Source organism: Saccoglossus kowalevskii, chromosome 1 (genome assembly GCF_978046115.1).
Source record: "Saccoglossus kowalevskii chromosome 1, keSacKowa6.1, whole genome shotgun sequence".
Taxonomy (NCBI): Eukaryota; Metazoa; Hemichordata; class Enteropneusta; family Harrimaniidae; genus Saccoglossus; species Saccoglossus kowalevskii.
Window position 1 is genome coordinate 26,326,163 of NC_140641.1, and position 23,531 is coordinate 26,349,693.

At 34.0% G+C, this 23,531-nt stretch overlaps 1 protein-coding gene across 4 annotated transcripts in view; it reads right to left on the reverse strand.

Moving 5' to 3' along the window:
• Window positions 1-23,531, reverse strand: part of LOC100375507 (oxysterol-binding protein-related protein 8-like) — a 90,122-nt gene that overhangs the window by 45,045 nt on the left and 21,546 nt on the right. For 3 of the 4 annotated variants that reach the window (XM_085500057.1, XM_085500052.1, XM_085500063.1), the window contains exon 2: window positions 9,598-9,631. The exons of the other annotated variant lie outside the window; for it this stretch is intronic. In XM_085500057.1, coding sequence (XP_085356183.1) covers window positions 9,598-9,631 — 34 coding nt within the window. The remainder of the gene's footprint in view (window positions 1-9,597; window positions 9,632-23,531) is intronic. 4 annotated transcript variants of the gene reach the window in all.

Below are 23,531 nucleotides of genomic sequence, written 5' to 3' on the forward strand. Positions count from 1 at the left end.
TTGCCCAAGAGCATCTATGTATGTACAGTGTAGGAAATTTAGATCCTAATTCATCTATTTAAATAGGGCATAATGATTATCACCAGTACCAAAGGATTGAGATGTTGTGCCTACCTTACAAGTACCATGCATGGTATTCTTTCCAAGCTTTAGTACATGTACCACAGCTACGCCAAATATAATTCAGCAAATCATATTATGCAAATCTGAAATACACGCACACTCTATTTTGGGAAAATACTTTGTAATCCTTATTAAGATTTTGTGATCCAGATGTTTTCTAAGTATTTAAAAGCGGCTACAATTGAATTCAAAAACAGATACGAAATGTGTTGCAAAACAATACACATAATGTCTGATTGACACACAGTGGAAATTCATCTAATCGGGCACAGCTGATTCAATAATATATATTCATCCGTTATTACTCACAATTTTCCCAGCAGAGAATTGCATACTTAATAAACTGTCACAGGATATAACAGAGTAATTGTCATAGACACGATATTCTAGAAACCATATTTTATTTAGTTTCTTTAATCAGCTTGCCGCATGTCTATTGGGTTACTGCTGAATGAATTCATTTCGATTGACAGATTGTGATGTGCATATTTATCACAATGGATGGGGTTAATGAAATTATTTTTCTACATTTGTATATACAATTCAGTACTGTAAAATCTGTATTAGAAGCCGCATCCCTACTAGAAGCCGCACCCATCCATTTTGAACACTTCAGACCCCAAAATTTACCATTTCTCATATGTGTAGATGCTCTAATAGAAACAGCATCCCCTCTGTTGCATTGTACCATTTTAATAGTAGCAGATTTTACAGTAGTCCCGTATGTATCTGAAACATTGCCCACCACAAAAGATTTTCCATGATGATTCGTTTGTTATCTTGCATTTTTACTATGCAAGGCTCCAATAAAACATATTTCCGTTAATATTTGAAACGTCTCAATCACTATTTTTGTGAGTGAAAAAAACATTTTTGAGACAACTATTGCCACTTTGAAATGAATTGGGTATGTGAATAAATCAAGACCTTGAATTAAGAGGTTTTACAATACCAAGTGTAGATTGAACTACTGTAGAAGAATGCTCACCTGTGTTAACATCCTGTGTGGATGTAAAAAACAGTTGATTTTACAGATGTTGAGAATAAAATGCTGAAACATCACCCTGGGCAATGTTTTGGTTCCGATGATCTCCAAAAATATGACCAATTATTATATGCCTAGCTCTGTAACCTATGGTGCTGAGTGCTACACAAATTTGTATGATTGTACTCATGTTATTATACTAATTGTACTCTGTTTGACCCTTGACCTCTCCACCGGATCAATGAAATCACAAATGAAATAACGACAGAGCACATGTGCCAACGTGTATGATGCTTGAGAACCTAACATCCGGTATTTTATTAATAACCTTATTATCATACATTCAAGACACTGGAATCTCCAGGCCAGCTGAAAAATTGCTTTCACATTCAGAACAAGTTTGTCACTAGATGCTGTCAGTGCTACATGTACCGGTATATTCAAAATTTGCATATTCGAAATCAGCACATGTGCACACAAATTCTGAGTGCTCGTTTAATACTCGATTGAACCATGAAAAAAAAAAAAAAACACTTTCATAAAAGGTGAAACAACTATCTAGCATAATGTATTTAGGCAGTTACATTGCGAATATCTTCAGAAATTATAATAACATGTAGTAACGTCCAGAAGATGTGATTAACTTTAAAAATCAGTGACTGGGATACTGTCGTCTTGATGGATTTCATTGATAATCACTGCCAAGATTTCCTTGTATATATATCAGTGACATTTTTTAAAGGTTCTACAACAGCATCATAAAGTTCCGAGTGTCGGTAATCCTAACCATCATGCCCCAGTACATTGAAACTCAGACTTAGATTGAAACTGCAGACAGCAGGCGGTGCAGTAGATGGTGAAGCTGAAGTGGCGCTCAATTATGCAAATGTTGATGTTAGGCGCAAACCCAACACTGTACAAACACAAATTTTGACCATTCTATTTTATTTTGTTTATTGTTCGAGTCCACAAAAGGCACATAATAATAAGGTTATTCACAAAATACCAGAATGTATTTGCTTGTGCATCATACGCTACAAAACCTTCGTTGTACGATACACTCCAGTAAAAATCCAGTATCCAAAATATCAGCTAGGGCGATATTTCAAATAAATATGTAAATGAAGTAATATTAAATCAAAATATCATAACTGTGGCTTCTTATACTGATATTAATATTAATTTTTTGGTTAAAAATCATTGATATGCCAATAAACTTTTGTTACAGATGGAACACAAAACATACATTAGGAAGATTTGTTTTAATAAACTGCTGTTTAAAAATAACACACACACATGCATGTATCTGTGACCTTTCTGATATGCCAAACCACCAATTATGATAAGACTATGAGAGTAAAGTACTCCAAGCAAACTAATCTAGATTATTTCAGATGCAGTTATAATTAGGAAAAGGTGTCACCCACAGACAGAATGGAGAACATTTTTATTTTTAGTAAATGGGTTTGCGAATAAACTCAATTTTAAAATTCATAGAAATGATTTTTTACATTTACAGTCAAGATAACAACATTGTAGATATTATGGTACACTTGATATTTAAAGATTATAACTCGACAACCATTTTTCAACCTCCACAAACTTCTGTGTTCAATGTTTGATTGCTTGCTCCCAGTCAATCATGTAATGCCAGTTAGAACATGCCAAGCATAAAAATATACAGGTATCAATCAGTATCATAAAGAAATACAGGGACAACAGTGAAACACACCATGGTCAAGTTCTTAAGGCAAATAGTGATCACAAATTTAGAATTTATGGTACCAAGTATTAAAAGAACACCTGAGTGCTGAGAGAATTGGAGACATATTAAAAATAGATTCAAAATTTAAGATTAGTCTTTCAAACAAGAAGCTTGGCAACTAATATTTATCTGCTATTTTGAGATGCACAATAATTAGATAATCAATATGCATGTTTTTCAACATTAAACTAATCACGTCTGTGGATTACCCCGAGCATTGTCTTCAGCATTGTTCTCAGGCACTCATACATGTACATTGTACATGTATATCAAATGTTATTGAAATGCAATAACCTTTATGCAAATTAAGCAATTATTATGCATAGATTTCAACCCAAAACTAATTAGGTCTGTGTATTGTTCCAGGGCACAATTTTAACCATTTTTCAACCTCCACAAACTTCTGTGTTCTATGTTTGATTGCTTGCTCCCAGTCAATCATGTAATGCCAGTTAGAACATGCCAAGCATAAAAATATACAGGTATCAATCAGTATCATAAAGAAATACAGGGACAACAGTGAAACACACCATGGTCAAGTTCTTAAGGCAAATAGTGATCACAAATAAATAGTTTTGGTCACAAAGTAAAAATATTTTCTGTACTTTGTCATCAAATATCAGGACACACTTCACTGTAGGTTCAAAAAGACCACATGTTTCATGTATGAGAATCATATCCAGTTTTATTTCAAAGGTAGCATACCATCTCAAAAAACATTTAAGGTAGCGGGACTATTATTTGCATACTTGCTTTCATCTTCTAATTGTGACTAAATGACTATAAATAGACCCAGGAAAGTATATATTTTTAGAATCGCCAGACTTCAAGCTTTTCACAAGTGTATTTTGCATGCCCGTATCTGCATTCTACGACACGTTACTCAACTAAAGGTGAAAAAATTTCTTTTTCTGTAAAAAAAATAATTACGCATTTATGCTGGTGATAAGAAGTATTTTTTTCACTTTTCCTAGTTGTTCAATAGTCTGATAAATTGAATGTGTCTGGTCAGTTTTTTTCAAGCAATGCGTTTAAAAAAATAGTGTGCTGAATTTCAATTACTGTTTAAGTCGCATTGCCCCCAACTGAAACCACAACTCGTTGGTAAATAATCGATGAAATAGTTTGTCTGGACACATTCAAGTTCCTCTCACTGTCACCTTAAAGCTGCGAAAATTTGGTGTTAATCCGACGATAATAAGTATACGTTATTTTTTGTTAAAGACCTTGTATTTTGAAAAACATAAACTCCTAGAAAACGTCCATGAAGTAACAGCAAAGATTTTCAAGCTTGTTTATCGGCACAATCAATTTGTTTTCCCATCAAGGTCTGTTTTAACATGTGTAGGGACATCCAAATGTGTAAGGCTATTATTGGAAACCAAAAAAATAAAAGAATGGGATAGCTATAATTGGATAAATTTGGCATATGAAAACAACAAAATCAATGATTTTTTTCACTGGCTGTGTGACTTTGTGTCTGACACATTCATATGCAAATAACTAATCTGCGAAACAAATAGGGGCGGAGACAAACCACTCAAATGTTTGGAAACACTAATTGTGTGTCAGATAGCTACTGATAACACATCCTAACATTGCTTTGTCTTGAGTTTATCTTTGAAACTTATAGGCACCATAGACCCTCTAAAAGAGGGTCTATGTAGGCACACAGATTAAACCTGTGTTGTTGATTTTGGAAAACACTACTGAGGCTGCCTTGCTTCCTTCAGAAAATCTACATTTTAACCAACTTACATGACATTCTATGTTCTGTTGACTTTATCACATGAAAGTTTATAGTGCATTTCATCAATTAATAAATAAATGTGAAAATCGTAATTTTCAACACAAATAATAGTCTCGCTACCTTAATTAGCGTCATGCTAGTTTATATTACCCGGATATTGCCTTTGACTTTATTTCCCATAGAAACTAGACACATGTATCCTGTGCACCTTATTGTGTGCAGGTGGTTGTCTGCCAAAAACAAAACTATTATGTCACCGGTATATTTAAAGATCCAAACATACTGCTTTTTGGTTTATGCACACTTCTAATGAAACAAATACCGAGCATGTACACCATGATTAGTGAAAAGACCTACAGTACAATCTGAGTGCAACTTGACATTTATCCTAGTTTTAAGCTGCCTTTCAAAGCCACCAGTGTATTTCTAAATTTTGCTGAGTAATCAGTCTAAATATGTATCGTATTAGTAACTTGACAAAGACTCTCACTTAAGTTATAGGAGAAGAACATGCCGGCTGAGAGACAACTTAGTTATCCATTTGAACATTTATAGTAATTTTTCACCAGAGACAGCTGTTTAAAGTACTAGTCATGATACAAAATAGGTCCCATGCGATGTATACATATACAAGGAGTGTAAAATACTGTAAATTGGTTTAATTTTATGAGCGACAATTATTCACGAATGTCTTGAGTTAGATATTTATGACAGCGAGTTGTTCATCAACGTTCATGAAATTTTATCCTTACAAATGCCTTCAATGTATCAAACTGCGAAAATTGAAAACAGCGAAAATAAAACAGTTCAGAGGTGAACGATTAGAAACTCTTAAAGACGGGAGGTGACAGTATTTAAATCATGCAAGGATCTATAACAGAAAGAATATCCTGCATGCCTATATTTTAAAGAAACAAGCAGCAAAGCACATTTCAATTAAAGAACTGAAGATACATGTATCACTAGAAAATGAACAATATGTATAGTATCAATGCAATCAGACTTACTGTTTTTAATAAGAATTCAAAAATGTCACTTTTTACCAAAACTGACAAAAATATATTCAAAATTAGATAATTGAAATGAACAAATCTGCGAGAGGTCTATCTGAGGTACCTATATGTATAGTATCAAAGCAATCAAACTTGCGGTTTTTAAACTTTTAAAATTAGAGAATTTGAGATATGATCACAAAATGAACAAATCTGAGTGAGGCTTATCTGTAGTACCTATATATATAATTATATTATACCAGTATATTGATGGTGTTAATCCATTGATTTGATTGGTCCAAACACAAAATTTGCATATGCAATCCATGGTATATTGGCTGATAATGCACGGCTAAACCAAGTGGCCCTGGAACATGAATTGACTACAGGTTTAATACGGAAATACATAAAACCGGTATTATTTGATTTTTAGGGAAATATAGTGGTTGAATTTTAGAAGAATATTGAAAAAAATACTGAATTAAAAACATCTGAAAAGTTATATAACTATAATATTGCTTTTTGTTAATGGTGGGATCCAAGTTGTGAGCGTCGGTCGTTGGGTGATTGTCGTTCGCCACACAAACCTAAACCACCGTCCCTTAACACCGTGAGGTGCCTACATGAACGCCAGAACGCTATGTTCTCAGGGTTGTTACTTTGAGATGGATTGTGAACTTCCAACAAAGAAAACATGATCTTTAAGTACAAGATATAATTGAGGGATTTAATGACATAAAAATGCAAAAAACTATGAGTCACAGGCAAAAATGTATGCCACCAATAACAACCGGTGTCCGGTAGCGGCAGCTGACAAAATTGCAGTGCACGCGGGTAATTGCCATCTGTTTCAAAAAACACGGGACAACGCAGGATTCGACGACAATATATGGTATTGTAATTCTTCACTATGGGTAAATAAATTACAGGAGATGATGAAGGTAATTTTGAAAGCTACAGATTTGTGCCGAGTGTACACCAACCACTGTATTAGAGCGACAGCGTGCAAAGTCTTTCGGCCGGAGTTGAGACAAGGCATATCATGTACGTGTCACAAAAACGATGCGAAAATCCGATCTTACACCATCAAACTTACCCCAGAACAACGACAAAACTTGTCAGTCATACTGTCACAAAACTTTGGTTATACCAAAGGTATCCAGGTCAGATGTTGGAACTGAGGTCGCTGTGTCGGTCACCGTACATGATACACCGCGTCCCGCCGCGTCCCGCTGAACGTCAAATATCCACAGTTACAAGTAGTATGATGAGTCACAAAACCGGTTTATTTCACAACTGTATTTTCAATGGGCAAATTACAGTCCAAATTGTACAAAAACCGGAATGAAAACGTGGAAAATCCGTTGTTTAAATGATCCAAACTGTACACGACCCTGTATTTCAAATCACGTTGTGCGTCAGTAAAAGGTCAGAAAGGTCATCCTTTGTTATGCTAATTTGTGTGTTTACGCTGCTCTATTCAACGTGGATATGGTTTTTTTCATGTGGAATAAAAATTAGTTTGTATTCAATTTGAACTGTGTTGCGCATGTAATTTTTGTATGCATTCAGCGTACAACTACATACTATTCTTATAAATATTCATGTTCAAGGGCCATAATCATGATCTTTTAGTAGATGAAAGTAAACTCTTTTTTTACAAGTTTTATCGAATTGTCAATGTACTGGTATAATATAATAGCAATAACCCGCGCTGAAGTTGGGTATACCACTTGATATTGCACAATTCACTCCATATATGCACTCGCCTGCGGCTCGTGCATATATGTCGTGAATTATGCAATATCTCGTGGTATACCCGCCTTCGGCGCGGGTTATTGCTTAAATATATAATATCAAAGTAATCAGACATGTGGTTTTCAACAAGAAGTCAAAAATATCCCTTTTGATCAAAAATGACAAATACATTATAGAATTAAAGATATCATCACAAAATGAACAAATCTAAAGAGGTCTGCCCAAGGTACATATACACCAACGATCAAAGCAATAAGAACTGTAGTTTTCAAAAAGAAGTCGAAAAAGTAAAAAGTTGACACAGACGCTGGCGGACAATTACTCATACAATGTAAGATAAGCTCCGCTCGACAAAGTCGACAGCAGAGCTAAAAATAATATATTACACACACAGAAAATTACAGTAAATTCATCATTGAAAACAATATTTAGCATAGTTTTTTCTGTCCCCTTGAGTTTTTAATGATACACTACTTACAGTACATTGTTTACACAAAATTTGAACCTATGTTGCTCATCATCTGTGACGTATTAATTCTAATTTAAAAATTACCTGATAGGATACTTAATAATTACCGGTATACTTCGTCACTTGAGACTAAAAATATTTTGAAGCAGCTTATATCGAATGGAGCTGATTACGATCAGATGGTTGTGGATAAAAATATCTTATTTTCAATCAAATTGGCGTTTTGCAGTATACGTGTGAGATGACGTGTATCCTTCGTCAAACCACTGCCGTAATTAGAATAGAGAGTCTAGTAATAGAGAGTCTAGCAATGTTCTCTTTCAAAGTATTATAACAGAGCAGGGCCAATAGTCTGTGATATGATATTTAATGCTACTCTGACCACATTATAGTATTTGTCACCACACCTAAGGTTACTTTATATACAAAACTGACACATCTGAATTAACCAGTGGAAAGATTTGGGATCAATATCACATGTGACATATTGTAAACCATAATTTCGAAAGAGACACATTTTTACAAATTTTGAATATTTCTCTATCTTTATCAAAGATATTCATTAAATTAGATAATTGAAGAACAAAATCATCATGAAATGAACAAATCTGAGAGAGGTCTACCTGTATGCCTATGTAGTATATATAATATCAAAGCAATTAGACTTGCGGTTTAACAAGAAGTCGAAAATATCACTTTTTACCAAAAATTACAAAAATATTCATGAAAATTAAAGAATTAAAGATATCATCACGAAATGAACAAATCTGAGAAAGGACCACATGTAGTACCTAGAAATGTAGTATCAAACAATTGGACCTGCGGTTTTAACAAGAAGTCGAAAATATCACTTTTTACCAAGAATGACAAAAATATTCATGAAAATTAGAGAATTGAAGATATCATCACAAAATGAATAAAATCTGAGAGAGGTCCACCTAAGGTACCTACATACCACGTATCAAAGCATTCGGGATAGCCGTTTTCAAGAAGAAGTCAAAAATAGCATTTTTGACCAAAAATAACAAAAATATTCGCTATAAATAAGACAATTGAACATATCCACACGAAATGAACAAACCTGAGAGAGAAGCACCCAAGGTACCTTCCTAAAAAGTTTTGCAGGTATACAGTTTGTGGTTTTTAAGAAGAAGTCGAAAATGAAAAGTTGACGACGGCGACGACGACGGACAATCAGTAATACTGTAAGCTCCGCTTGACTTCATCGACAACAGAGCTAAAATACTGTTTGTGATCCCATGGTAGTAGTTTCATACAATATACATGTAGGATGACACCAAGCATCACATAGTACATGTATACATGTATAGTACAAATTTGGTATTATTATGCAACAATATATATTAAAATCAGATTCATGTAAAATTACCAGTTATGTGACACATACATGTATATATTTTCTTATTTCAATAAATGACTGAAAATAAAACAACATAAACATTTTTGCATGCTTATCTCACTTTACTGTTACATTATCACTGCATACTTTGGAGAAATTATTAACTGTAACATTGCATGTGTTATCGTGAAGAAGATACATGTAGGTTGTAGAACATATATACGCACATACATGTACATGTATAATTGACAAAGTGACAAACAGACAGACTATCCTGTATCTGTGTACATACAAATAACACAATTGATTGATTATGGAGAGACGTGCGTGGTACAAAATGTGAAAATATCATTAACAGAATGACACACGATGGGTATAGTGATAGGGAAACTAACCTGGTGGATTGCAGGTACCACTGTATGCGCCACTCTGACGTGATGAAGGAATAATACAGTGATGATGTCAGTACATGCATGAAGGAGAGCCGACAGCCACCAAACAGTTAATGATGAGTATTTGAAGTTATATCATCCATCAAGGTGGCGGGTGGACATCCATAGGCAGCAATGAATAGGAAGAGAAACACGGATAAATAAACATATGAAGTTACATGTACATGTATATAGACTTATGTTAAAAGAACGGTTATGATATGATTGGGTTATAAACTGCTACCAATGATGCGTAATCTTCTTAACCCATACTGCCATGGATATACATGTACCTGTAATATTGTACATGAATATTATATCATGCAGCAACACATTAATATTTAAAGAGAGTATTATTATTATTATTAATGCAAATGAGATGATTATTGCGTTTCACAGACATGTGTGGTTACAGGAAAATTGAAATGACAAAGAATGATGTCAAGTGTAATGGGTTAATTAGAAATGGTGAAAGGTCACTTTACAATGTGCAGGTAATGAATTATTAAACACAGGAAGGATGATCACACAAATTACAAATACAGAATAATTAAAACACACAAAGTTATGTATATTCATTCTGATTCTCACAAATAATGTTTGCACACAAAGAAAGGTAAAACACATGGAAAGAGACAAAGAACACATCTGGTAGATCAATTTGAAGAAGAATGAAAGGAAATACTTCTAGCTCATTTTACTGGCAACCTACGGTAGAACTATTTCACATACGATAAACTGTAGTATTGACATGCATCAGTATCTATAAAAAAATTTACTTTGGGACTAGTTGCTGAGACTGTCATGAACAAAAAAGTTTACTACTTTTAATTTGTTTTTCTTTTCTATAGTTCTTGTGATTTTTATTGATTGACTTTTACGTTATGTAATGGACATAGGAGAATATGCGCATGATAAGTCCTCTAAATAATGATAATGATAATGATAATAATAATAATAATAATAATAATAATAACTTTATTACACTACTATGCCATCAGAGGGCGCAGTATGGTAAATAAAATACAAATCATAAGAAAAAATAACAGTGTGACAAAATTATATGTGGTTGCTCAGAATCATCTCATAGTTTAGCTGTTTCCAACAGCTCTTTGATCACAGTGGCTCGCCCATAGCCCATACAAATACATGGTACAGTGGTGCATCCCTCAGCAACATAGTGTATTCTGTGACAAAGCTCTGCCCAAAAAACTACTTTAAACTGCAGCTTTAATTTCATTGCAAATTTTCACAAGTAGGTGAAACATTTCTCTGCTGTCCTATGACTTTAAAGAAACAGTACGAGAACTTTTTTTACTTCTGCCACAATTATGTGATTAACCATATTTAGCAGTGTTATTACATACAAAACCTAAAAATGACCCCAAGTTGATACATGGTTCTACAAATATAGTTAAAATAATGGATCTTAAACCAATTGAGTATCAGCCTGAATAGAGACAAGTATTACAACACTCACAATTCATTCATGCATTCATAAATCGGATATTATGGATCACTCAAGACATCTTCAAAACACTAAATAATTGGAGCCCATGCAAAGCTACATACAAGATTGTGCCTGATTGGCTACCCAACGCCCAACACTTACCAGCCAGACCAATCGGAGAGCAGCTTGTTTGTTGACAGGTTTATTCAACATATCAAATTCTGCTTTGTATATATACATGTAATTTGACCCAACTGAATTATTGCAGTGATCTCTACAAACTTAAATTTTCAAATTTGCATATCATTATATCATCAAATGAACTTTTGTTTTGCTATTTTGATTTGATTTCTGATTTGGTTTGACTGTTGGGGTTGACACAACACAGACACAACCTTTAAAGGGGAACTTCCAAGCTCAGGGATTGCACAAAGAATCATGGGACACTATTGTTTATGTTGTTTATAAAGTTAATCTATCATTTGTGATCCATTGTAATTTTAATCCAGAAAGAAAATTTGTTGTGAGATCAGGCTTAACTGGAAGGTGCCTCTTTAAATGGGCACTTCCAGTTAAGCCTAATCTCACAACAAATTCACTTTCTGGATTAAAATTACAAAGGATATCAAAAGATAGATTAACTTTGTAAACAACATAAACAATAGTGTTCCATAATTCTTTGGTGCAATTCCTGGGCTTGGAAGGTTCCCTTTAAGCACTCTGAGGGGTCAAGCAGAAAAAAAAAGTAGGGGCTGTTAATACTATCATGGATGTACGATACTATGGACCCAACTCTTGGAGCAAGAATTTACAAAATAGGTAAACTAAATAAAATTTCTATTTTTTTTTTTAAATGTGCATGATAACATGGGAGAATAAAATAAAGTGTCATGTTTTATTGAAACATGATCGCAATAGGCAATATGCCTGACCCATAATGGTTACATCCTGGTACTTTGCATGACCCCACAGGTCACACATCCTGGTACTTTCTGGGAGTATTGTTGGCCTACAGCAGTAATATTTTCTAATGTCATAAGTCATTTTTTTTTTATTGTTTTCAACCTTCGATGACAACTTGAGAAATCTTTATCGATAATGAACTACATGTATACCGGTTGTGTAAATTCTCTCTAAAACTCAAGCTATCAAATCTGTGTAGATCAATAATATGTTTATGTGGAATCAAAGACTTTACAAAAAAATTTCGCCTTGGGGTAGTTTATCAGCAGCTGACTGCTCTACACGTATCATGATTTAAAGCATCACCATATTACCTGTTGAGTGAAATACTGCCAAGATGACTCTAGGGCAAAAATGGTAGCATTTTATATGGCACTGTCATTTTTTTTCGACAGTCATAGATTGATATATTAATATCAATATTGCATACATATTTTACTTTATAATTCATGCTATGTAATGAAGAGGCTGCTGTTAATCATGACTTGGATCGAATTAATGAATGCATAATTTTTCCAAATAATAATTGTATATACTAGTAGTGTTCCAGTATATGTACAAGTATAGTGAAGTGTCATTAACATTTAGTGACATACATTTAAATTCAAACTCTACAGTCAATTGTCAGTAAGGCCTCCTACATTTAGCAACACAATTCAATTGTCATGAGTGTGACATGATTTACAAGCACCTTCATTGACTAGATTCAATCTCTACAAGTAAAGGTGAGATTGGCTATTCTAAGACATAATTCTATTTCTAGAAAGGTCAATATGAGATACGCTAAACTCACTGACTTTTCTACTTTTTGCAGGAGACAGCAATATTACCTACATTCAGTGATTTCATTCTCTTGTGTCAGAAAAAATGGCTTCTGTAAACTGTTTATTTTTCACTACTAGAAATTTTCCTGATTTCAGGATTCAATTGCAGAAATAAAGAGGATATTTGTTCCAAAAAATCACCAAAAGACTCCAGAGTAATTTTCATCGCTCCAAAATTTTGCAATTTTCACTGACTCACAAAATTCATGAAAATAGTTTACAATATATTCAGAGAATACCATACTGGGTATTTACTCTATTAGTAGCACATAAATAAATCAAAATAAATCATCAGCATACAATAAAAGAAAATTTTGGTGTTGGTGGGATTCCTAGTAGAGATATGGTTCAAATAAAGCAAATGCCGTAGCTCTATTTCTACGAGAGTCAGGATTATTCAGCGACTTGTTTCTATTTTTACATGATACAGTGAGATGTATTTCATTCAATTCTATTTCTACATAAGCTGATGAAATCAATTATATTTGGGAACATAATTTTATTTTCACAAGAGTTTAGAAGATCAGCTATGTTTAGGGCCATGATCCCTACAGGTGTCAGTGAGATTGGCTACATTTGGGTAATTCTAATTTTAACAAACAACGATGAGACTTGAGGATGTGTTCAGTGATACATGTACTACAATTATATGTATATACATTGTACAAATATAGTGGGATCATGACTACATTTAGTGTTGCATTCCCACAGATAAAATTCTATTAATTATCCGAAAGTTTAACTCGGTAGTGTTGTGACTATATACATTTATAACTAAAACCGAAGTTCGCAAAGTTCGCAAGAAAACATTCAGTCTTTAGAAGTCCTAGGACGTATTCTGCTGTTAAATTTATTATGTCCAACCGTTTTGCGATAGTATTTCCTAGATTGAAGGCAGCATTTACAGTTCATTCAAAGTTCAAAGTTGAGAATACGTTGATACAGTGTAACAATGTCGGCACTGGTAATCTTTTACCAGTGTGCAATGTAGCCAAAATAAAAAGCATGATCATTTGGACACTGCTATTACAAAACTGGTAGGAGGTAATAAATTTGGGGTGAAGTACGACCTGCCTGTCAAGTATGAACAAAGTCAGCAAAGCCAAAAAAAACAAGCCATGCATGGCACAGTCCCTGTTAGTTATCAAATTTAAGATATATAGTTTTGTTTATGGTAATATAGCTGGAATATAACCATGTCATGAATATGATTTTTTAACATTAAAATGATTGACATTTGTATCTGATTGTCAAACAAGTACTTGTCCATATTGAGAGATATTGCTCTGGAACAGCATTCAAAATCAGCCATTTTAAATACATGTATATATATAACATGATGTAAAACGAATATATAAAATTTGAATAAAATCAGTCAAAGCCCAATCATTAAAACAAAATGGCCGCCAGTCAGCCATTTTGAATCCAATCTGAAAAATAAAATGACGTGCATCAGGAACCCGTAATGTCTAATGTATGTACCAAGTTTGAACGAAGTCCATCCATAAATGCCAGAAATCCTTGATATTTGATGATTTTTTAGTACAAAAATGGCCACCATTTGGTCATTTTGAATAGGATCGTCAAACCAATATATCTGTCTATCTATGACATTATCTATAATTAATATTTCAAATTTGAACATAATCAGTGAAAGCAAGTCAGAGATATGACATGAGAACCACATTCATTAAAACAAAATGGCCGCCAGTCGGCCATTTTGAATCTTTTCTGAAAAACAAAATTATTTGCATCAAGGTCCTATAATGTCTAATGTATATACCAAGTTTGAACAAAATCCATCTCACAACAGCCGAGAAATGCTTGATTTTTAGGATTTTTAGCACAAAAATGGCCGCCATTCGGCCATCTTGAATCAGATCATAAAACAAAATGATGTGCATCAAGGTCCTGTAATGTCTAATGTATATACCAAGTTTGACCAAATTCCATCTGTAAACAGCCAAGAAATGCTTAATTGTGATGATTTTTAGCACAAAAATGGTCGCCATTCGGCAATCTTGAATCAGATCGTGAAACAAATTGACGTGCATATTGTATAATATTATGTATTATGTATGTGTGAAGTTTGATTGTGATTGGTCCAGATACAGGTCCGGACGCACGCACACATGTACGCACGGACACGGAGGTGAAAACACAAGTCCTCGGGGACTAATTACAGAGGAGTTAAAAGCTGTTACTGGTGAAAAGTTACCCTAAGTTGGAGGTCAATTTTTTCGCTAATGAAAATAGACATCAAAAAAAACCAGTAAATTTATGCCCACACTCAAGCTGAGTAGAATGAGCTACGTCCGTGCTTTTTAATCAAAGAAATGTAGGATGAGACACATTTGGCGCAAAGGTATTAAAAAAATCGTTTTTATCGGCTGTTGCCATGGATACGTTGGGCCAGAATTTGTTTTCAGATTCTACAACCTAACTAGAGTAAAGGTGTGACTTGCCTGCCAAGTTTGAACAAAATCGGCCTAGCCAAAAAAAATCACAGAAAAGTTAAAAAGCCATTCCTGGTGAACAGTTACTCAAACTTTAGAGTCAAATTTCTCGGTAATGAAAAAAAGATGTGTCTGCCAGAAGGGCAATTCTGATTGACAATAACTTTTAGTATGGTAGATTCTCTGGAATATTATTAATTAATATTTATTTTTCCAAGAAATAATGCCTTTATATGGACATTGTTGACATTTTGTGTCACACAATTCTCTAAAATTAAAATTTCTACTGGGTAATTGTAATTTGTAATTTATTCATTTAGAACAGTACATCCATAAATGGTTTTTCATGCACAGCATATAGATATAAAATTAAACATAGAATTAAACAATCCACTGCAAAAATGACAAGAACACAGTAAAGAAATGCATAAATAGGGTATAAAATAAAATGACTATGAAATAATATGATAAAATTACAATAAAAAAAAAAAAAATGAAAATAACATAGCAGTCCGAACAAAACGATAAAATGCATCAATGGGGTAAAATATGAGTTGACAACATAGTAGTAAGATAAAATTATACAATATTATTAGCAGCTGTAGCTGCGCGATATTTAAAAGAGCGAGTGTGGGATTTTGAAATATGAAATCGATTTCTGGTGTTGTAGGAATGGATGGCAGAGTTTGAAATGAGAAGGTCAGATAAATATGGTGGGACTAAATATTGCCTGCATTTGTAATCAAGTTTATTAAAGTGTTTAGTTTGTTTGTCTTGAATGGTTGGCCAACCAAGAGCTGATCTTGCAATGGAGACAGGTTCATGTCTTTTCAAGCCACATTGGATGCGCACAGCAAGGTTGGTGATACGTTGCAGACTACTTTTTAGTGTAATGCTGCAGTTAGAATACACAGTGTCACAGTAATCAAGTAGTGTGAATACTGTGGCAGAGATAATGTCCTTGCGAGCTTTCTCAGGAATGCAGCGACGAGATCTTGCAAGGCGTGATGTGATAGGCGGAATCTACATGTACATGTCCTACGAAGGAAGGCTATATGGTTACACCATTTTAATTTAGGATCCATTCTCAGCCCAAGACAAGTTGCAGATGTAGTTGAGTGAATTGTTTGATCTTTTATAATGAGAGTTTTTATGTGAGCAGGTACTTTCTGTAGTTGTTGACGAGTGCCAAACAGCATATACTGATATTTTGTTAAGTTGGGTTGAAGTGAATTAGCAGAAAACCACAGTAGAAGGTGGTTACTTTCTTGTTCAATTTCATTGTGAATGCAGTCAAGGTTGGTGTAGGTAGACGATTTGAGGAGATTGAGATCATCAGTGTATTGGTGAAGGAGATTGAAGCCAAGTTGGCAGATCATTGATGTAGATGGAAAATAAGTGAGTGCGGTCAGAAAGGTAGCTACGAATTCAATGTAAGGTTGTGGGATGGAAATTGTAATGCTTGAGTTTGTGGAGAAGAATATCATGGTTGACGGAATCAAATGCTTTTGACAGGTCTAACATTAGAAGACATGACAGTTTCTTATTGTACATGTTTTCGAGAATGTCATCTGTAAGGCGTTGTGGAAATGTAGTTGTAGAGTGTGCTTTGGTCTGAATCCAGAGAAGGTGGGATGGAGATTCTTATTTGTTTCCAGGAATTGAAGTAGTTGTTTGCAGACTAGTTTTTCAAGTACCTTTGATAAGGTTGGTAAAAGTGCGATTGGACGATAGTTCTGAAGTAGAAGATGAGTATCATCTAATGATGTCATGCAAAAGTTATACCCCCGAAAGAAATGTCTTATTTGAAATGGCAAAAACCAAAATTTTAAATGTTCAACATTTGTCACCAAAGACACAATTTATGGCCTTGCTAAACAACAGTGGTCTAACACTCCCTGTAGCAAGGTACCTAAAGAAGTCCTTTGAAATAAGACAGCAACCCCAGTGAAAATTTTCTTTCACAGTTGCATTTTGTTTTCTATCGTTTTATAGTATATAAGTTTAGTTTTAATATAATATTTTTATTGTATTAGCTTAGTTTTTAACCTTTGTAACCACTGCCAATCCCTCCGGGGAATTTGTAAGTGTTAATAAAATTATTATTACCGGGTACTGGGTAAAAACAATCACAAAATATTGTAATAAAATATTCACCTTATTTAATCTTTGTGAATTGCACGAATTAGCGAAAATGATGACATTTTGCAGCAGAGAAAATTATCATCTCATCTCCTATATCATGTTTGAATTGAATAAATGCAAGAAGCATACTGCTAAATGATAAACATTAATTCAGACACCTTGACAGCATGTAATGGCATTCATCTCTATCAGTGTCAGTCAGGGGAGCTGAATGTAAACTAACAGCTGGTGAATACTATAATGGAACATCTACACAAATCGTAAGAAACCATGCTTTTCCAAGGATTTTAAATTAACCATGAATGATGCACATCTAAATCACGCCGGGAAGGCAAATGTAAATGTATCCTAATAAAAAAAACAAAAAAAAATGAAAACTGATCTTAACTACATGTATTACATCTATGTGCTTCTAACAGAAGAAAAAAAAAATTCACATCATAAATAAACATTCTTTTGTCAGGCGAGCTGGAACAAGAAACCAACAATTTTTTTTGCTTGCTTACCAGTAACAATATCTCTATTTTCAATAGCATAATCTAAAGTTTACAATGTATATACAATTTCGATAACAGAAGAGGCAATAAAAAATGCTATCTGCAGTGTATCCATACACACACTTGAGGACTCAATTGGAGACTGGTGAAAATGCATTTGAAATTAGTTCTCATACTAACAAAAGACAATTTTTTTAAAAAAATACATCATACATGTACATCCTAGTTTGATATCATGATATCTTAAGATATATTGTACCTTACCCGGTATATATTTTGATCCATACCTCTACAAAACAATGATCTAGATTTATATTGCACATTGATTTATTATTATACATTTAGCATGTCAGAATATTATGGATCAGTAATCATGAAGAAGTAATGTATAAAACCAGAAAATGATAATTTATCATTGGTGAAGATGATGACGTATAAACCAACTGTAAGCTACTGGCTCTATCGCTAACAACAAACGAGTTTCCTTTAAATCAAAGAAAAACCAAAAATAGAGAAATAATTTTGTAAATTGAAATTATAATAAATTAGATTTTTGCTTGAAATATTGTTGGACTAATATACATACATGTACAAACTGAGGTATCTCTACTCATAATTAAAAATGTTCATATCAAAATTATAGACGATCAATACATGCAAGATAAATGTTGGCTCCTTGGCTGACGGCGATCCACAGCAGCTCGTGCATAGCCCATAGAAATACATTTTATGGTTGTGCGCGTCCAAGAATACAGGGTATACAAATAGTCAAGAATCTACAAGCATTTTAAACACTCAGCTCTGAGTAGAGGTAACACAGTGACGGTTAGATATTGACTGTATAAATGTCATAGTTTATACTAGGGCTAATATGCAATAGTCTGCTTTTCAAATCTGAAAAATATTGCAATCCTTCATTTATTATCTTCTCCCTGTGTGCCAAGTGGCTACTAAGAAGATTGATATTTTTCTTAGAACAACTTACAGTACCTGTATTAGCCACTACATGTACATGTATGACCAGATTACCCTTCAGCAGAAGCCCAGAAAAGAATCTTATTTTTATTTCATTTCAATCTAACAATTAAAAGGTAGATGAATAAAACTATCAATTGACTAATGCAACTGAAGTAATCTGATAAAAGGACTTCTACCTCACAAAAAAAAAAGATTGCTAAATGTACTCGTCTACATCGTACATACACAGTATGTATATGAACTGCTCATACATTTAGCAATTGTAGTGAGAGCATACATGTACATGTATATCCAGTGTCAGCACAAAATCAATAAATTCAATCCCATCCAATCAAAGATGTTCAGTAAAAAAAAAAAGTTAGTGAGGAATACAAGTAATACCCCTGTGCAACTCTAGTGACACTATATAAACCAGGGACTCACTGTATACATCCATGCTGAATATTAGAACATACTGGATAGGTAGGCACAGATTTTTATTTTATTTTATTTTTCCTTATGAGTTGTACTTTTAGGTTTGGAGTTAATCGCTGTTTAACTAGAGATGTAAAATATCACATCTACCGTAAGTTAGTTTTCGAAATACATTTCCTTAATACAACTAAATGTTAGTCATTCATTCACTACCGGTACTTTGAACGAAGAACATAAAAACAAAAAATACAACATTGGGGGAATGACCATAGCTAATCAAACTCTTTCCCCACAAGTTGAAAACTGTTTATCTTCACTACACATAGCAAAATATGGTCACATCTATTAATTCCTGATATCTTAATGTTCAATTTTCCATTATTCTCTTACATGCCATTATATCACCTAAACAATGCTCAAAAATATGTGTATTTTGACATGCAAATATAAACCATTCATTTCACTGCTAGAAATTAGCAGCACATTAAAAGAAGTGTGACTATGGTCAAAATAAGTCATACTTTAATGATCTGTTGTACAATAAAAAGAAATTTTTAGTGCATGTGTGATTCATTTAAACACATTCTCTGAGTGAATATACATTGTACTAGTAGTAACAAGTCATTGTCAATGACACGTCCCCGTTCCGTTCATATTTGAGTGACATATACATTCAAAGCAGATCATGACCGAAATTGCAGACCACTTTCCGTGGTCTGATCCGAAATGCACCTGCATATGTACAACAGATTGTACTAAATCTGAACAAAATCCATCCATGCATGACTGAGATCCGGTTCCGGAATTGTGAAAATACGTGATTTTGATGCATTTTCGGCCTTAAAATGGCCATCATTCAGCTATTGTTAAGCGGATCATGAAACAAATGCACATATCTATTTATGCCATGATGTACAACATGTACCATGTGTGTGTGAAGTTTGAACTCGATCAATCCAGGCATGTCTCAGATATGGATCAAGAACTGATTTTTTAAAAACAAAATGGCCACCAGTCGGCCATTTCGAACTTGATCCGAAAAAAAAAATGAGGTGCATCAAGGTCCTATTATGTTTAATGTATGTACCAAATTTGAACAAAATCCGTCCATGCATAACTGAGATCCAGGTCCGGAATGGTGAAAATGTGCGATTTCAATGCATTTTCGGCCTTAAAGCTACCGTCGTTTGGCTATCGTTAATGAGATCATGAAACAAATGCACATACATATTTGTGACATGATATACCTTGTGTGTGTGAAGTTTAAACTTGATCAATCCATGCATGTCTCAGATACGGATCAAGAACTGAATTTTTTAAAACAAAATGGCCGCCAGTCGGCCATTTCGAACTTGATCCGGAAAAAAAAATGACGTGCATCAAGGTCCTATTATGTTTAATGTATGTACCAAATTTGAACAAAATCTGTCCATGCATAACTGAGATCCAGGTCCGGAATGGTGAAAATGTGCGATTTCAATGCATTTTCGGCCTTAAAGCGGCCGCCATTTGGTTATCGTTAATGAGATCATGAAACAAATGCACATACATATTTGTGACATGATGTACCTTGTGTGTGTGAAGTTTGAACTCGATCAATCCAGGCATGTCTCAGATACGGATCCAGAACTGAATTCTTTAAAACAAAATGGCCGCCAGTCGGCCATTTCAAACCCGATCCCCCCCCCCCAAAATGACGTGCATCAAGGTCCTATTATGTTTAATGTATGTACCAAGTTTGAACAAAATCCGTCCATGCATAACTGAGATCCGGGTCCGGAATGGTGAAAATGTGCGATTTTGGTGCATTTTCGGCCTTAAAATGGCCGCTATTCGGCTATCATTAATCGGATCATGAAAAAAATACATGTGCATATGTCCCATATAATGTGTGATGTATGAGTGAAGTTTGAACTTAATCGGTCCATGCATGTCCGAGATACAGGTGATCACGGACGGACAGACGGACGCACACAGGGCAAACCATAAGTCCCCGTTTTCGGACTACGTCCGAACGGGGACTAAATATATCAATACAATTCAGTTATTTTATACTAACACAATCTACTGTACTAGCAAACTTCGCTGAATTATACTACACATAGATCTTAACAAAGTGACATCTGTCAATGTATCTCCATAGGATACAGCATGCTATACTTTTGTGGTATCATTAGAAAATACAAAATCAAAGTATATGGAACGATGTTTCCAAGATGGCAGGCGTGTTTCAAAGCACAACAAAATAGGAAGAAAGAGTTTTCACCCACTTGCCTAATTTGAAGCTTCATGAAATGTTTGAAAGAAATGTATACATGTATGTGTAATAAAGTTATTACAAAGATACCAGGGGTGCAAAGACAGTATGACAGGAGTTTCACCCAACACGTAGTATGATATACATAGACCAAAATCTACATAAATCTACCTGTCTATTTCAGATGACCAGAAGATTAGGATTACCACTAGCACAATCATATCTGCTATAAGAATCAAGCAATTGACATTCCTCCCTTATATATAATAAAGGTTGTCACTGATGTCACAAAGATGCTGTCAGTGATAGCAAAAGCTAAACAGATAACAAATGAACCCTGTGAATATGAGCTTTCTACAACCTGCAATTTGAGTATTTTTAGGCACAATATATGTACATATCTGCTGTATCTGAATAGCTAATTTTATTATGGATATAAGTCTTGAGTAGGCTTCAGCACTGTAATATCTTAGTTTTTTGTGTCAGCACTACAATATACATGTACTACTGTATGAGAGGCAATGCAAAAAGTATTGTTCCATAGCCACCAAGATTGATAATCAGAAATACATTAAACAATTTCTCTGTCCGTAGATCAGTTCTTTATTGAACTGTCTGAGCAAATTGACAATCTAATATTATCAAGTTAGAGAATAAATCAGAGCATAATTCAGTAATTAACAACTGTTATATTGAAGCAGGTCATCAAATCTGTAACACGGTGTATGTATTTTTTACAAAATCTGGCAGTAGATTTACTAATATTAAAGGGTGGTGGTCGTCCCGCTGCGTGCTGTTCGATATGGGACTCATAGCGACGTACACAACACTTGTAAAATACATTGTTTATTTACATGAAATTTGAAGATGTGCTGCACGACGACCACCGTCCTTTAAAAATATAATTATTACCTGTGCAAGCAGTGCTGATTACATGTTTGTATGTACATGTATGTATGCATCCTCGAGAGGAAATAGCTAGCATCTTCAAACTTGGCACATATATTCTTCTTGTAACACTCAAGACTTGGTTACATTTTAATGATAGGATAAAAGGTCAAGTTCACAGTATGAACTCCAAGAGGAAAAATAGATGTTTTCAGGTTAGCCATGTGACCTCAAACCTGGTGTTATTTTAAAATTTAAGGTCAAAAGTCATGTTTCCGTCCATAACTACACAACTATAAATGCATATCTTATACACTGTACATGTATATATACATGTGTATATATATATATAATAAATTGTGGCTTTGTGGGTTGAATGAGCCTTGGCATTGAACAAATCTAGTGCAGGTTGGCATTTCTGACTAATAATGTCTAGTTATTTATTTAGCACATTTCAGAAATAAAACAACAGCTCAGCATATACCAGGGTATACACATTTATTGCTTTTTAAACAATCTTGGTAAAAAAAAAATCATTGATAAATTATGTTGGATATCAGCGTGTGGAGACTTAAAACTTTAATAACCTCTCATGAAAAATTTCAAGAACATGTATATACTTTCAGAATGGTAAGAGCAGGAAATCAAATTATATTTGAAACCCCTTGCAAAGCGAGTACTTTCTATTCAGACACAGTGGGATTAATAAAAAGATGGAAAACAAGTTGCTGTAATGCGTCTCCAGCATAAAACCTAAATGCCTACATTAGATTTGCACTGATTGATTGAAAATGTAGATCAACTTGTCAGATAAGAATTGCACTTAGAAAGATACCTGTATTAAGGTTGCAGAGCTAGTAAAACAAAAGAAAGATCATACAAGAGAACTGGTGATGGTTGTAGAACCATAACTGCCTCAGCTCAAAGATTGTTATGTAATACAAGAGAATGTGAAGGAAAATGTATTGTAATGTTACCTCTGTGTAATTTACAATATATCTGCATTAACCTTCACTGTGTGAAGGA